Source organism: Ambystoma mexicanum, chromosome 13 (assembly GCF_040938575.1).
Source record: "Ambystoma mexicanum isolate Mex_15411 chromosome 13, UKY_AmexF1_1, whole genome shotgun sequence".
Taxonomy (NCBI): Eukaryota; Metazoa; Chordata; class Amphibia; order Caudata; family Ambystomatidae; genus Ambystoma; species Ambystoma mexicanum.
Genome location: NC_090938.1, coordinates 312,444,536 through 312,460,258, shown reverse-complemented (window position 1 = coordinate 312,460,258; position 15,723 = coordinate 312,444,536). Strand labels below are relative to the sequence as shown.

The following is a 15,723-nucleotide window of genomic DNA, read 5'->3' as shown; positions in this document are numbered from 1 at the left end:
CGTTGTGTCTATCGAAAATCCTAAGATGTTTAATATCCTTGGAATTATGTTTTATACCCTTGGGAGTGATACGATGACCCCCTGGCCCCTCTATTGGAGGGGGACATAGACACCCTTTTTGAGGCTCCTCTGAAGGGCCGAAAGGACCAGCGGTTTTGCAAGGACGTTAGGGAGTGAACTGTGTCTGTATTTTTCTATGGCCTTGAGGGACTCGTCAATTTTCAGGCCGAAGAGCTTGTCTCCCTCGAATGCCATTTCCACCAAGTCTGTACATTTGGGCCACGCTTGGCGCCCAAGGGCGGCCCCATTTCCCACTCAAGCTACACTGCCATATTTATGATGTGGTTCGAGTTCTCCTTGCCTCCTTTGGGGATCGCCTTCGCCTCTTTCCTCTTGTCCTCCTGGAGATGTTTTAGAATGGGCGCCAGTGTGTGCCACATTTCCCAGTCATAGCGGGCGATGATAGCAAGGGAATTGGCCACCTTTTTGGTGGTGGCACCTATTGCCAGCACCTTCTTTATGAAGGCAACTTGTTTGTGGCGCTTCATTGTCGGGCGGTACTGCGCATTTCTGTTAATGGGACTTGGCTTTACAGCCTGCCGCTGCATACACCACTGACTCTGGAAAAGGCTGTGATGTAAGGCACTTTGGTGCAGCTTCCAGGGAGTTGTATTTCTTATCCAGGCAACCTTTTACGGCTGGTGTTGTGAATGGATGTTTCCTAACCTATATCATACACCACTAGTGTGGCTGCAGGCAAGGCCAAGCATCCATGCACGATAAAATACGGCTAAGCACATCTGGCCTAGCTCGCACATAGCCATCCAGAGTGAAACACCTGATGTACCTTAACAACCTCTTTCACTAGCATAGAGCGACCAAATGAAACTACACGATTGCCGTGGTGAGGGGAAGCTGGCTGCGCAAGAGGAGCAGGAAACAGTACAACATGGGTGATTTCGCCAAACAAAGGAGCAAGCTGCAAAGGACACGGAATGTGTGCAGTATTGCTGGTGACGGTGAGACAGCCCAGAAGTGTGTAGGGGCGGGCACCACTGCATGTAAGCTATAACGTGGTCACAGAGGACACAAAGAGGTGGCCAATAGGGGTGCAAACAGGGCAGGAACCTGTATCTCTACACTGACTCAGAGTGGGGACTTGGATACAACGGCACAGAACATTGGGAGAAGCAGGCCAAAACAACTACTAAACTAGGGGTGCATGGCAAGCATGTTATGGGAGTGGCAGTAGTGCAGCAAAGAGCAGACGCCCAACCACACTAAGACACAGTGGGCCTCAAGACACGGAAGGAGCAAGGTGGGCGAAGGTACAGAGCTCATGAGACTAGCAACAACCCACTTGGCAAGAATTGTGCTGTGGCACCCCACGTACGTACAGAGACACTACCATAAGAGACCGGAAAGGCGGATGCTGGCCACACTACCGGCCCCAGAAAGTGCATTCACCACTCGTGCTCCGGCATCCCCCCGCCATGCACACCCGGTCAACACTCCAGAACAACCCCAGAGCTGATCTTAACACATTCAACATAATGTGCATGATGCGTGCTCCATGAAAGGATACCAAGCGTTGGACCAAAGACTTCTGGGCTCATGCGCTGCCCGTGTGTATTGGGACATCATGCCAACTGACCCCTAGCGGCCGGCCCGGACTCCTTGGTCACTCCTAAACCAGGCCCAATAAGGCGCTCTGGCGGCAGCGGCAACCCCTAAAGGAATTGCGTCGAATGACTGAAAGCCCCATAAAGGCAGGAGAGGACAACTGTGGCAAGTAGCACATTGGGAGCTCATAGTGGAGACCACCCCAGGCTGCAACGAGATGCAGAAGACAAAGAAGAGCGACAATGGGGGGCAGGACAATCAAAGAACACAGAACAGGCCCCTAGTTGCAACTCTAAAAGCGACGAGTAGAACAACGGAGTGACAGGCTTTGGGACGGAGTACAAAACATCGAGAAGGGGGCACACGACAAGGACCCATATAAAACCGCCAAGAGGCAGCTCCCCCAATGGGTACGGTGCCAGCGGCTAACACCACCATGGATGCCAGGAAAGAAAAAGAGCACCAAAACGAAGGCGGTAGAAATGTCGTCCAAGGCGAATAATATTAAAGCGAAGCAAACATCCCTGGACACGTTTACCAAGCCCTCCCAAGCGACAGAAGGTCCACAGCCGCAAGTATCAAACGAGGTAGATGCACAAGGACAGATGGGCAAGCAAATATTGGTGGCAATAGCGGAACTGAAAGCATCCCTAGAATTCAAAATAGAGGCAATGCAGACAGACATGAACCTCTTGAGGCAAGACGTCAGAGTTGTCGGAGCGTACAGGAGCACTACAAAAAGAGGTGCAGGCCAACACCAGCAGTTGCAAGGACAACACCTCGGACGTCTCCATCCTGAAACAACGAGTACAGAACTTGGAAAACAGGGCGGAGGAAGCAGAAGGTCGAGCCAGGCGCAACAATGTGCGGATTATTGGGCTCCCGGAGGGTGAGGAGGGGCAGAACCCGACCAACTACATAGGGGACCTGCTACTGCAGGAAATAGGAGCGGGTACGCTCACCCAGGGCTTCATGGTTGAAAGGGCACACAGAGCCCCAATGAGGAGACCACAACCCGGTGCCCCCCCATCCCCGAGGCTAATAACAGCCAAAATATTGAATTACAAAGACAGAGAAAATACTGGAACATTTTCGGAAAGGCGGCACCATCAACATCTACCCTCTGAAGATGGACTGATTTACAGTCCAAAACGCGTCGGCTAAGAAACTATTTAATTGGTACCTTTTGGGATTGATAAACTGCAAATTGCTGGATTTGGGCGTTGATGGACATTTGGAAAAAGGGCCGGGGAGTGTCTGGTCCACACAATATTGCTCCTTTGTTGGGAGAATTTGATACCGAACTTGATGCTCATAAGACCCTCAGAAAGAAGTGTCTTGGAGTATGTGCCATCATTCTTCGTCTTTTCTTCATTAATTATGTGAATGAGGAATTTACTTGACATTATTTTGTCTAAATGGATTGTATTTATGCGTATACATTAAGAAATATCAATGACATATGTTTTCCCTTTTTGAAATCGAAAAAAGACTAGTAAAAGTTTGTTTTTCCTTTTTAAACAAATGGGCTGTGGAATTCGTTTTTGATTGATTCATTGACCAATTTGAGATTACACTTTGTGTGTTATTTTGTTTTAAATTGTGAATTAGACTGTTTAATTAAATAACGATTGAATTTGATTTGGGGGGGTGTTCCTCCCATTGGAGTGCACTGTGGACAGACAGGTAGCAATACATGTCTCTTTTTCTTTTCTGATGAGGGAGATCGGCCTATAGGAGGCGCACTCTATTGGGGATTTACCTGGTTTGAGGATCGGTACAATTATCGTTTGACATGCTGTTCGGTAGTTGTGATTTCTCGTATGCCTCCTGGTATGTTTCTAGCAATTTTGGGGTGATGATGCCCTTATATGTCTTATAAACCTCACCCGGGAGCCCGTCTGGGCCTGGAGATTTGCCCAAGTGGAGCTCGGAAATCACTGTCTCGATTTCTTCTACTGTAATAGGGGCATCCAGTAGTTGGGTCTGTTCTGTTGTTAGTTTCGGTAGTCTCATCTCTGCTAGGGGTCTGCAATGTCCTCCGGCTCCACCTCTGGATTAGGGGCATAGAGCCGCTCATAAAAGGCGGCAAATAAATTGTTTATATCTTCCTGGTTCGGGGCCTCTGTCCCTGTTCTGTCTTTCTATACGACTATGGGGTCTCTTTTGTTTTCCTGTTTAGTGAGCCATGCTAGGAGTCTACTAGGTTTATATCCTTCTGCGTGCAGTCTCTAAGTATTTCCCATAATTCAGCTTCCCTAATTTCTCCCAGAGTTCTATGCATCTTGTTCTTAACTCCAGTAGTTCCCTGGGTTCCTCGCCCGCCCTCCCTGCCCTTCGTTCCTCCGTTTTTATTTCCCTCTCCAGTTTGTCTAGTTCTTCCATAATTGTTCCCTTTAACCCTCCTGTTTTCCTGAATGCCGCCACTCTTATCACTACCTTGAATGCATCCCAGAGCGTGGCATTACTTTTTATGCTACCCTCGTTATGTTCAAAGTATTCTTCTACCACCTCATGCAGATGTTCTTCAAGTTCTCCCTCCTCTAGAGCTTCCGCTCGGAGGCGCCATGTTGGTATTGGGGTTTTACTGTGGGTGTGTGCCCATGTTGCTAGTATCGGGGCATGGTCAGAGAGTGTGCGTGCTTTTATGTCAATTCCTGTGAATTCTGTTAGAGATTCAGTGCACGTAAATATATAGTCTATTCGTGTAAATATTCCGTGGGGTGCGCTATAATGTGTGTACCCTCTCCCACTTCCGTGTACCTGCCTCCAGATGTCCACCAGCTGCAGTCGTGTGAGGGTCCTTTGGAGCTCTTTATCAGGGGGTGCTGGCTTCCTACATTTGTCGTCCGACCTGTCGAGAAGTGGGTCCAGAGTGCAATTAAAATCTCCTGCCCAGATAAGCGTGGCTTCCCTGTATTGAGACAGTTTGGGCGCTAAATTCCTGGAGAATTCTGTTGCAGCGTAGGTATTGATGAGACATATTTCCCTGTATTCTAGCATTCCGTGCACCAGCACTAGTCTTCCCTCCAGATCACTTTCTTGCTTCATTAGCTGGAACGGTACTCCTGGCGCGATCCATATTAGCGCTCCCCTTGCGTAGTTCGAATATGTAGTGCTGTATACTTGCCCTCCCCATTTCTTGCTCACCTTGGCCTGTTGTTCTGGTGTTAGATGAGTCTCTTGCAGCATTGACTTTCATCCTGTTTAACCAGGCATACACAGTCTTTTGACGTAGGCGTTAAGTCCTCGCACATTCCAAGTTGCTATTGTTATTTCATCAGGGTCCATATATGTATTGTTTACTCAGGCTCTGCTGTCCCATAGCCTTCATTTTGTTTGTCGCCCTGTTTCTTCTCCTTTCATCCAGCCCTTGTGGCGTTCCTCCTTCCTCTTGGTTTTTTTCGCCTTTTTGTCTGGGATGATTTCCCTCGATTTGTTGCTGTATGTCTTTCCGGTCTCCGCTCACTCAAGATGTTCTGTGATTGCATAAGTCGTCCTTCCCACAGTTAGTGCCTCGTGCCACCCAGCCATACCTGTTGCTAACCAACACGTGAACAAAAACTTCTAAACTAACGCCCCGCCACCCTCCCCCTGCTCGGGCCTCGCCGCTTCTCTATCCGCCGAAGTGGAACTGGCTCACCGCAGCGTGATGCCTCCAAACTGGCATCCAAACTCGTAGAACGTTAATTTTGGAGGGGGGGGTGGTTTCCTTTTGCCATCGCAGCTGGATTGGAGCAAGTCGCTCCTTCGTGCTCTGCATCTGGCTTAGTCACATTACTTTGTATTGACGTCTTGTTCCTAAGAGTCGGCGTTCCCTCTCACCGGGGCTGGTTTTCATTGTTATTCGGATTTCACTGTCTTTGCTGGGGGATGCCCTGCTGGTCCATCCATATGTGGGCATCTTCGGTTGAGTCAAACAACCATGATTTCCCTTGGTGTATTAACTTAAGTTTGGCAGGGTATAAGAGCATGGACCGAATCTCGCTCTTTGTTTTTGAACCATGACTGTGTAGTCTGGGTAAGTGGTCTTTTTGAGGAGTTCCTTGTGATCACTCCCCCTTTCTCTTGAGAATGATAGTATTTTCTCCATGTCCTTGAAATTCATGATCCTGGCGATCATCGCTCTCGGGGGGGCACCTGGCGGAGGTCTTTTAGTCAGTGCTCTCTGCGCCCTCTCCACAGCGAAACCCTGGGACAGTGTTCCAGCCCGATCTCTTGGAGCAGCATGGTTTCGACATATTCTGTGGGGTCTCTGCCTTCTTCACCCTCCGGAAGCCCGACTAGGCGAATATTATTCCTTCGTGCCCTTCCTTCCGCGTCTTCCGCCCTTTGTTCGAGACTCTTGATCTTCTGTATCACCTCCGACATTTGTGTCTGTGTGACTGCTACATCTGTGGTGTTTTGCTGCACTTGCTGTTCCGTTGTTGTTACCATGTCTGTCAGATTTCTGGCGTCCTGGCGGAGGAGGCCCACATCTACCATGACGATGTCCAGTTTATTTTCTAAGGATGCCTTGAGGGCGCCTATTTCTGTATCCATTTTGGCTTCGAGGGACGCCTTCAAAGCTGCTATTGCTTCTAGGATCGGTCCTTCATTTGTGTTTCCCACTTGTTGTGTTGCGCTTGAGGTAGCCATTGCTGTGTCAGGTTAAACAGGTTGTTTGTTTCCAGATGTTTTAGTGTAGGCTTCTATGCTGGTTTGCTTAGATTTTCCCTCTGTTTTCCGATTTTGCATTATCTCTGTGGAACGCTCTTCTCTGCTGCTTAGTGGTCGGTGGGTCCGGGTTTTTCCGTGCCCCGGCTCCATCAGTTTCTGAATGTCTTGAGTTCAGTTCCTGGGCTTCCCCGCTGTGGGTTGTTGTGCGCCCTCTTTCTCTGCTGCGGGAGCTTACTGTGCTGGATTTTTGCCTTAGCTTGCTTCGTGCAGTCCCTTCTCTAGTGCACCCAATGCGCCTTAGTAGTTATCTTTGCGGCGCTAGCTTCCCGGGCCTACAGGGTGGGTAGTGTCCCATTGCACGTGTTATATGCGTGAATTAGCTTTTAGTCGATATTGCTCAGTATACACTGGCTCTCAACCCCTGTATACCTTTCTCCTCCCAGCCTTTATCTGGTCTTCTGACCTGGCACCGTGCAGTCTTCTCCGCGTGTGCCTTCCATTTGCCGCAGGTCTCCGGCCGACGGGGTCTGCTTCCTTCTGTGTTGTCCGCCCCTCTCTCCTCCTGCTGCTTCTCCCGGCTTCCCCCAGCCTCTGGGTATGTTTTTCTCTGCCAGCCGCGGGCGTTTCTGGACGATTATCTTGGCCTGCCTATGCTTTCATAATCTTGCAGGCGGGGTGGCTCCGGGTGGGGATGGGGCCTGTGTGCCCCCGCGCCCGTGTTGAAGTAGAACTCGGGTGCGCTCTACCCGCTGGGCTTCTTCCAGCTCCGTACCTCTGTAGTGTCCGTATAAGCTCCCCAGGCTTCCTTCTCCTGGATCGTCTGTACGTCTTCGGCCACCTCTCCAGAGGGTCCCCCGCTATGCCGGATGTTGTCTGTGCCCAGCTGGCCACTCTTCACCTGTGGTCACGAAGCGCTGACTTTCTCTCTGGCGGTCTGGCTTCTCGCGCCTGCCATTTTGTTTTCTGCGGGTGGCGTCTTCGTTTGCCTTTTACTCCTCGATCCCCGATCCGATTTTCTTCGGGAGACTCAGCGAGTGATCCACGGATGTTCCGATGTCCGTTTCTGTTAGTTTTAAGTGTGTTTTAATGGTTTTGCGCCAGTTTGGCTGGATCAGCTTCAGGATCTCGAAGGAGCTTCTCAATCGTGCCTCCTACTGCATGGTGCCAAGCCACGCCCCTCAGCGATAGAAACATTTTATGATGTATCTGAGGGAGGTCATGAGATCTCCTGCATATATGAGTTGATGTCTAAGATTGGGAAGGAGGTGGTCCAGACGAGATTGAACTGGGAGGAGGAGGTGGTGGGGGAATCAATGAAGGATGGGCTATGCATCAGAGCGCAGGGATACCATAAAATGGTATCGAGAAATGCACGATTGCAACAGACACAGTTGTCCCCATGGTGTGTACACATGAGGAGGTTGACTATGTGTCATGGGGCTCATCTGCATCTAGATTTGTCCATAGTGACTGCCTGAGTGGCTTGGTCCTGGAGTAGGATGGAGTGCCACCGCCATAAGTGGTTGATGTAGGCCATGACCTTATTGGTCATCCACAGGAACGTGTCTTCCTGGTGTAACTGGCCTGCTCGGGCCCCTGTAGCTTCCTGTAGTATTACAGACTCCTCTGTGTTTCGAAATCTGTATCAATCTCGTGCTGTAACATTTCCTCCAGAATGACCTTGGCGTATGAATTGATGAAATTGGTGAGGGTCCGACCTGTTCTAGTAACTTGTCTAGCATGAGGGCCGCTGATGGTGTCTGAATTGTGAACGGGGCAGCTTCTGTAGGTTGCTGGTGAAATCCTGCAACTGCAACTTCTTTTGCTTTTTTCTGTCGAAGAGTATCGTCGACGACACAGACAAGCTGCCTTTTTCTAGAGACTTTGTCGGTTGTCGACAGGGATTACCCTTTGTGGATATGCAGGACATCTTTGAATAATGCCCTGTTGCCATCTGTTTTTGCATTGTTTATACAGCCGTACACAAACCTTCAATGCAGGACGTGGTGACACTGTCAATGAGGTTGATGGTTTGATGTGCCCAGGAGACTTGGTTTGCCCTCCCGACTTACTAGACATCTTGACCAGGGCTGCTGTCAACGAGGATGTTTCAGTCTACGTGGTTACCATGGAAGTGGTCTATGGTGCCTTGGTGTTACTGGAGATGCCCTGGGGACTTGGAATGCCCCTCCAGATTCTGTGCTTCTGACGTCATTGCAGTCGACTGTGATGTTCACCACACAGATGGTACCTTCGATCCTTCCAGGGACTTGGACTTGTGCTTATGATGCTTAGATTTGTCTGCCGCCGACTCACTGGACAATTTATCTGTTGCTTAATTACTCGAAGACGGGCTGTGCATTAGCTTGTAAGACGATGCCCTTTTTTCCAGCGATGACGGCCATTCTAGGACCCTGAAGGGCAGCATCTCGCCCACAGCAGGGACGTATTGCTCTGTTGATGGCTCCAAGCAGTGGGCGAACAGGTGCTAATGTTTCTTTGATGCCGGTTCCTCTAATCCGACTCTCTCCTGGGTATGTCGTTGCTTCTCTGTGGGGATGGGCATGCTTTTCATCGACTCAACGTCCGAGAGATACTCTGGATAGGTGCCCTCGTTCAGCCAGCAGACTAGTCGACTGTTTCTGTCTTCAAGAGTTTTTGAGATAAGCCCTTTACAGAGGTGACAACGCTCCACTGTGTGATGGGGGTACAAACAATATGTACAATCTGCATGTTTGTCCCCTTCATACACATTTTTGAGGCCACAGGTGGCACAGGCCTTAAACAGGGGTCTATGTTTCCCCTCCATCCCCATTTATCTGTCACATGATCTGGATTGGATAGACCACCATAGATCCTGCAAAAAATGAAGACCATTTAAGTTGAATTTTTTTCTCAACAAGAAAGATATTGATTGAAGATGTTGATGCAGATTCTATATGGAGAACTTCGAGGACTCCCATAAGCTTCAACATGCAGTTCGAATCTAAAGGGAGGAAGAGGAGGAGGGACAAGTCGGACTACTCTAGGTCCCATTGGTTGAGACCCAAAGCACCCATAAGGAGGGCGACAGCCTACAAATTAAATGGTTCTTCTTGCTTTGAGCAAGGGAAACTCAAGGGTAGCCAAGGATTCCCAGCCTGACGTCAGGGAATATGAAAGATACAATGCTGGAGAATTGCATTATGTCTGATGTTGAGCACATTGCACTTTGCTTAGATAGATCTTGCTGCTATAACATGCATTCTATATATGGGAGTGGTGCACTATGTATTGTGATTTTTACATTCCTATTGTTATGTGTTTTTCCTAATCTATTAATCTAATTTCCACATGGTTGGAGAAGTTTATATTACATTAAAATTACGTTATAAATTATTTCATATACACAACTGTGTTTTCATGAGGAACACAGCCTAGCCGGTGCCTATTTCAGGTATCTTTATTGTTTTAAATAGGGCTAAGGACTGCTCGCAGACTGGCTTCAGTGATGTCTGTCTCTCTCTCTCTCTCTCCATGTCCTTGCCACTGCCATCGAGCATGAGAATCAAGCGAACCCATCAAAGCCTTTGAACTTTTCTGGTACTTGTCAAACGCAGGTTGACTGCCTAGCCTCTATGTTAGTTTGGCTGTCTGTGTGGATGCTGGCTGTTCACCCCGCCTTGTGATAGCCATAGGTCCCACATCTCTTGTCGGATGGTTTTCCAACATCGGGTTAAATATACCAGGACTGATGTGTTCTTATCAACTGGTGTATTATTTGTTTCTTGTGCCTCTTCAGTCTGCCTCAGGATTGGGGGTTTTGTTATGTGATCATGATTTGTGAGAGGAACCGAATTGGTGTCTAGAATCCTCCCGGTCCCTTTGGTATAGCAGGCTTTCCTTACTTCTGCTTCATGGCACTTCAGAAGCTGATGTTGACTCACTTTGTACCGTCTAACAATATAAACTACTCTCCCTAGAACCTTTGCCACATATTTGTTGTGGGATAAGAGAGGAACCCCATTCTTCCTCCTTCCTGGATTTTTATTCTGATTCATTCACCACCTTTTACCTTGCATAGGCATAGTCGACTGATCCGCAAACCACTTGTTTTAACGACTCAGACATTGTTCTGCACTTTGAATTAGTTCTTGCCTGTCTACATTTACCAAGTCAGACATGCTTGACCATTATGGGGCTACGTCACCTATTGTTTTCCTTTCTCGAAGTGCTACAAATTGTCTGACACCTGGGCTTGAATTTGGTGTGGTGTAGTGTGGTGTGCTATGATCCCCTACCATGTCTTCCAATAGTGTTTTGGATCAAGATTTGGATGAGCAATAGACATACAAACTATCTGTAAGGTCCCTCTTATGACAGATGAATCTATGGAATGTGTCCCTTCTTCCCTGTGGGGAGTCACTCCCTTTGAGGCTAGGGAGGTGAGCCCGCTCAGCAAAACCCGCCCTTGGGGGTTGGGAAGTGACTGAGGGGAACAAGAACTCCCATTCCTAGCAGGAACGTCCGGTAACAAATATGTTCTCTGCATATATGGGAGTAAAAGAGATGATGTTTCATCCGTTGATTGGAATCCAAAACATATTGACATTGCTTTCATACCGTGGAGTCAGGGTAATGCTGGAATCCCCATGAACCCAACAGCTAATGGGGAACAATACGTCTCTTGGAAGTACTGAAGCCAGAATAAAGAGACAACAAACCTTGGATGTCAAGTGAGAAATCCTATGCAGAAGCGAACCTCTGATGCGAGAATGTCCCGTAGAGGCAGAGCCACTTTGTACCACAGAACTAGCGGTGGCCTGGAGACACCGAGACATGGAAGAGAAACGCTGCCAAACCTGCCATAGAGAAGTGAAGCGCACAGGAGAAGCGAAGACAGCAGAAAGCCAGTCTTATCTGGTGGCACTACCACACTGCAGACATGGTGGGCCTGTGAACAAGCTTCAAGACCAGAGAGCAATGGAAAAGCGAGACCTCAGCTCTCAATCTGAAACTTAAGAGAAAGAAAGCACTGAACGGGCGGAGCATGGAAGCCAAACGGAGACGTTAAAGAGGGTGAAAAACAGCAACATTCCCTACAAGACCCCATCCCACTGGAACACACCCAAAGGCAGTGAAGGTAGCAGGATTTCCCAGGGTGGAGGGATGTGTACCGACAAGAGCACAAAAGGGGAAGGAGAAGCAAGTGGCATAAAACCACAGGGTTACGAGAGCCCCCAGAAACCAGAATATTGAACATTGGCAGACGCCAAAGAGAGAGCCTCAAAAGCTAAGAAAGCCACAGGGCCAGAGCAGCCTGGAGAGCCCTGTTGAGACAAGTGAAACTTTACAACACAGAAATCAGAGGGTACCTGGAGGGTCCAATCAGTCAAACCAAGAACAGAAACAAGAAGAACCTGGATACATCCTATGAATAAAATGCGAAGAAAGAGTGATCCAACTGGTGGAGACGGATTAGGGAAGCGTCCCCCAATTTAAGGAAATTGATACATTTTATTTCTTTAATTTTGAATTTTTCTTTGAGGAAAATAATGAAAGACCTTGGGAACTTATTTTTTTATAAACTGCTGAGAACAAACATTGGGGGTATGATACAGAATCCGGAAGAAGCCCCGAGACCCCAAGTGGCCTGCACTTGACATACTGTCCTGGCTTGTTTTTTTTTTGTTTTCTTAAAGTGGTAGGGCCAGTTAGCTAAAAGGTTTTGGACTGAGGACTACTTTTGTTTTGCCTGCAGACGAGCACCTTTAGTATAGTTTAGTTGAGTTGATAAAAAGAGAAATCCTGCTTAGCAATAGGGTTAGATAGGCATTCTTCTTTTAAGTTGAAGTCCTCCTCCTGGTTCATCACATGGCCGTGTTAAACATCTCCCCCATGCCATTCTGTATTGAGCAATAAAGTGCAGTCGTTTCATGTGGTACTACTGCTTTCATCAAAAATTCTGTTATGTCAGACTTCAATTGTACGCCATTGTTAGTTAATGTAGGTGGAAACCTTTCGTCATGAAACGCATTGTTCAAGAAATGGAGTACCAAGGTCACCATTTAATCCTCAGACCACCCCACACATGACTCCATGACCACAAACAAGATAATTTCGAGTTTTAATCCAGGAGTACAAAAATAAACTCTCTCTCGTACTCTCTCCCACTTAGAGCTCCCACAATATCCAAAGCTGCTTTTTCCCCATGGAGACTTGGGTATTTGAATTAGAAATAAGGCAGGTTCCATGTTGGTATGAAATGTGTCACTATCGGCACACCAAAGGCAATTTTTAACCAGTCCCTCTACTTCAGAGTACATCTTGAGCCACCAATACCATTTCTTATCCTCCTCTGTCATATTCCTGCCCAAATACCCACTATGAGCTACTTCCAATATGAGTTTCCTTACTCTCTTTAGGGGCACAATCTTTTTCACCTCTGAAAAGCCTGTCATTCTCCACCCACAACTCACCTCAAATTTGATTACATTGTTCACTTACTCTTTCCACTTGAGATGGCCACCCATCTGTCAACAGATGCTATTCAGTCAAATCTGTAGCTTTTTCACCCTACTTTTGCCATGTGTCCAAATCTACAGCGCTACCTGCCACTACAATGGCCATTACAGCCCGTACTTTAACTTTCCTGACACCTTTAATGGAAGATCTGATAAGCTCCTGAAGTGCCAGTGCCCACCTAATTCTTTGGGGACATGCACCTGTTATGCCCGGTCAATGCATATACAAGTGATTATGGTCGGTTTCGATTTTGAATGGGATGCCCATAAGAAAAATGCAAAATGTTCTGGTGCCCAATGGCATGCAAGAGCATCCCTTTCTACTGAAGAACAGTCTTTTTCTGTCTCATGTAGTTTGTGTGACACAAATGCTCCCATTGCTTCTTATCCGAGGTGTATTTGGATGAGGGACTCAGCCATCTCTACATTTCTCGCATTTGTGGTTAGAATGGTGCAGTCATTGGGGTGAAACATGCCTTGGGTGGGTGCTTGAGCAATACAATCTGATGTGATTAAATAGTTCATGTTCCTGTTACCATTCAATGTAAAATGTTTATTTAGCAGTTATCTTATAGGAACACACTTGGCTGTGACATTTTCTACAAATATTGTTTAACATTGTGTCAACCCTGGGGAGCCTTGTAGAACAGATTTATTCTTGCGAGTAGGCACTTATCTTACAGCATCCACTAGGCTGGGCTTAGTTTGATCCCTTTGTCACTTATTACATGACTGAGATATAAGACTTCTACTCTAAAATGACACTCCTTCCACCTTATAGTTAGCCCCACTTCTCTTATGATGGTCAGTACTTGTCTAAGGTATTATCGTGAAGATTCAGGCTCTCAGCAGATACGAATATATCACCATGGAAAGATTTAGCATTTGGAACAGGTTGAACATTTTTCCATGACCCGCTGGAATACAGATGCGGCTGAAGTTAGGCCAAATGGTTGTTGTGAGGTGTCTAGACTCGTGGTGGATCTCAATCTGATGATATGCATTGATTAGTCTAAACTAGAGAAAAATATTACCCCGCTCAGTACAGAAATCATCTCTAGGACTCGGGGTGTCTATCTGTATATATCCTCTGATTCAATGATCCAAGGTCTACATTTATCATAATTGAACCATCCTGCTGTCTGGCAATAAACATTGGGCAAACCCATTCTACTGACTCTACTTCCTCTATCACCTTGTAACTAACTAGTTTGTTCAATTCATCTTGGTAGTGTTTTCTAAGTATGAGCGTACTGCCTCACTTCCAGTGCTACTGGTTAGGCACCCCTTTATAAAGCTACTCTGTGTTGAAATTGCTTCAGGCACCCTAGGCCTTGAGTTAGAAAACATCTGCTCATTCATCACATATGTTTCATTCAATTTGCATGACCGGTTCTATTACACAGGGGGCCCACTGGCAGACCGGCTACAGTGCCGTCTCTCCCTCTCGCTCTCCACATCCTCCCTGCAAACACCAAGCACGAATTTCAAGCACCGTGCTCAGCGGCACAGCGAGAGATCAGAAAGCGTGAGCATCGCATCCTACACCCTGTCCCCAGAAAAAGAATCTGGAGTGGGCCTGGCGGATTACTCCCATGAGGGAGAACACTGTTGAATGCACAAGGTGCCTGTCACTAAATACAAGTGTTTACTGCGAGAACCCTTTCCAGAAGTTACTCCTCTTTTAGTAGGATGAAAGAGGCATCAGATGCAATCTGGGAGGGAGAGGGTGAAGATCATCAAGAAATGCATAATATTTCATATATTTACCTGACTCCTTGAAGAGGGCAACAAACTTTGTTCTGGAGGATCCCCTGTCTTACTTTCAGATCAAAACATTGTACAAGGTGTGCAGGCTGGGTTCCAGGCCCTCAATTTGAAGAGTGACACAAAGGTAAAACACACAAAGTAGCAGGAAAATATTGAACTACACAAACAAAATTTTCTAAAGCAAACATGTTCAATTTCCTCAATATATAAGCAGGGAAGAAAATGCTCACAATTCATCAAGAGGGCTTTCATGAGCCCAAGCCTCTCACCAATCATCAATGGAGAATGCCCACAGATATGTGAAGAGTTACGTATATTCAACACAACTAATTCTGTAACCTGTGATCAATAACTAAATATACTTAATCAAGCACCTGTTTAAAGTAGCATGGAGTCGTTAGGAAATGGTGGGACAGACGTGCACATCACCTTCACATTGAAATGCGTTACTGTGGTCCATCTAGCACCAGAGAGGAACCTCAAGGTGTAACACAATGTTTTGGATAACACAAAAGAGACTTTGCAGGAAACTGCGTTTCAATGGATGCATTAAACTACCGAATACATTTGCTCCATATACCTGTCACAGAGGGAAAGAAGATTCCAACCAGGAGTGTAAAGGAGGTTGCTATGTCTGCTAGAACATAGTTTTGGTTCACAGCACCCATAGAATCGACAGACAGGGCTGAAGGCTTCTCAATGATATCCTCTTTCTGAAGGTAGAAGCTCCACAGGTTCTCTAAGAAGGGCAGAAAGGTTTACACAGAAGTAAGCTGCTCAGCAACAGACTGCCCAATCAAGACTTTTGCTGAAAGTGCTCTAAATTTGCTCTCACTCGCTTGTACCTGTAAATATTCCACTGACCATGCCAGGGATGCCCTCAATGGATGTGACATTATTATGCATAAAGTACTCATCACAGGAAGCATTCAACTGGTCTCGTGGATGACAAAATAGGTTCCAGAGTTCAGTGGGGACTGTGACATTATCCTTCACTGCAGTCTTGGCACAGGCATCAATGTGACGCTGAGAGAGGGTACGGTTCCCAAGTAGGCAGACCCTGAGAGCATGGGAGACACAAGGACAGGATTAGAGAATAGAAAGCAAGGGAAAACGATAGAGGATAAACAGACAAAAGACAAAATACTGTGATGAGTAGGGAGGATTT

General features: G+C 47.0%; 1 protein-coding gene across 3 annotated transcripts in view; it reads right to left on the bottom strand.

Annotated features, from left to right (window-relative positions):
- The window catches only part of SLC12A6 (solute carrier family 12 member 6), a 3,180,404-nt gene that overhangs the window by 1,687,597 nt on the left and 1,477,084 nt on the right, over positions 1 to 15,723 (bottom strand). For all 3 annotated transcript variants that reach the window (XM_069633764.1, XM_069633765.1, XM_069633766.1), the window contains 2 exons: positions 15,401 to 15,615; positions 15,136 to 15,294 (listed from right to left, as the gene is read on the bottom strand). In XM_069633764.1, coding sequence (XP_069489865.1) covers positions 15,136 to 15,294; positions 15,401 to 15,615 — 374 coding nt within the window. The remainder of the gene's footprint in view (positions 1 to 15,135; positions 15,295 to 15,400; positions 15,616 to 15,723) is intronic.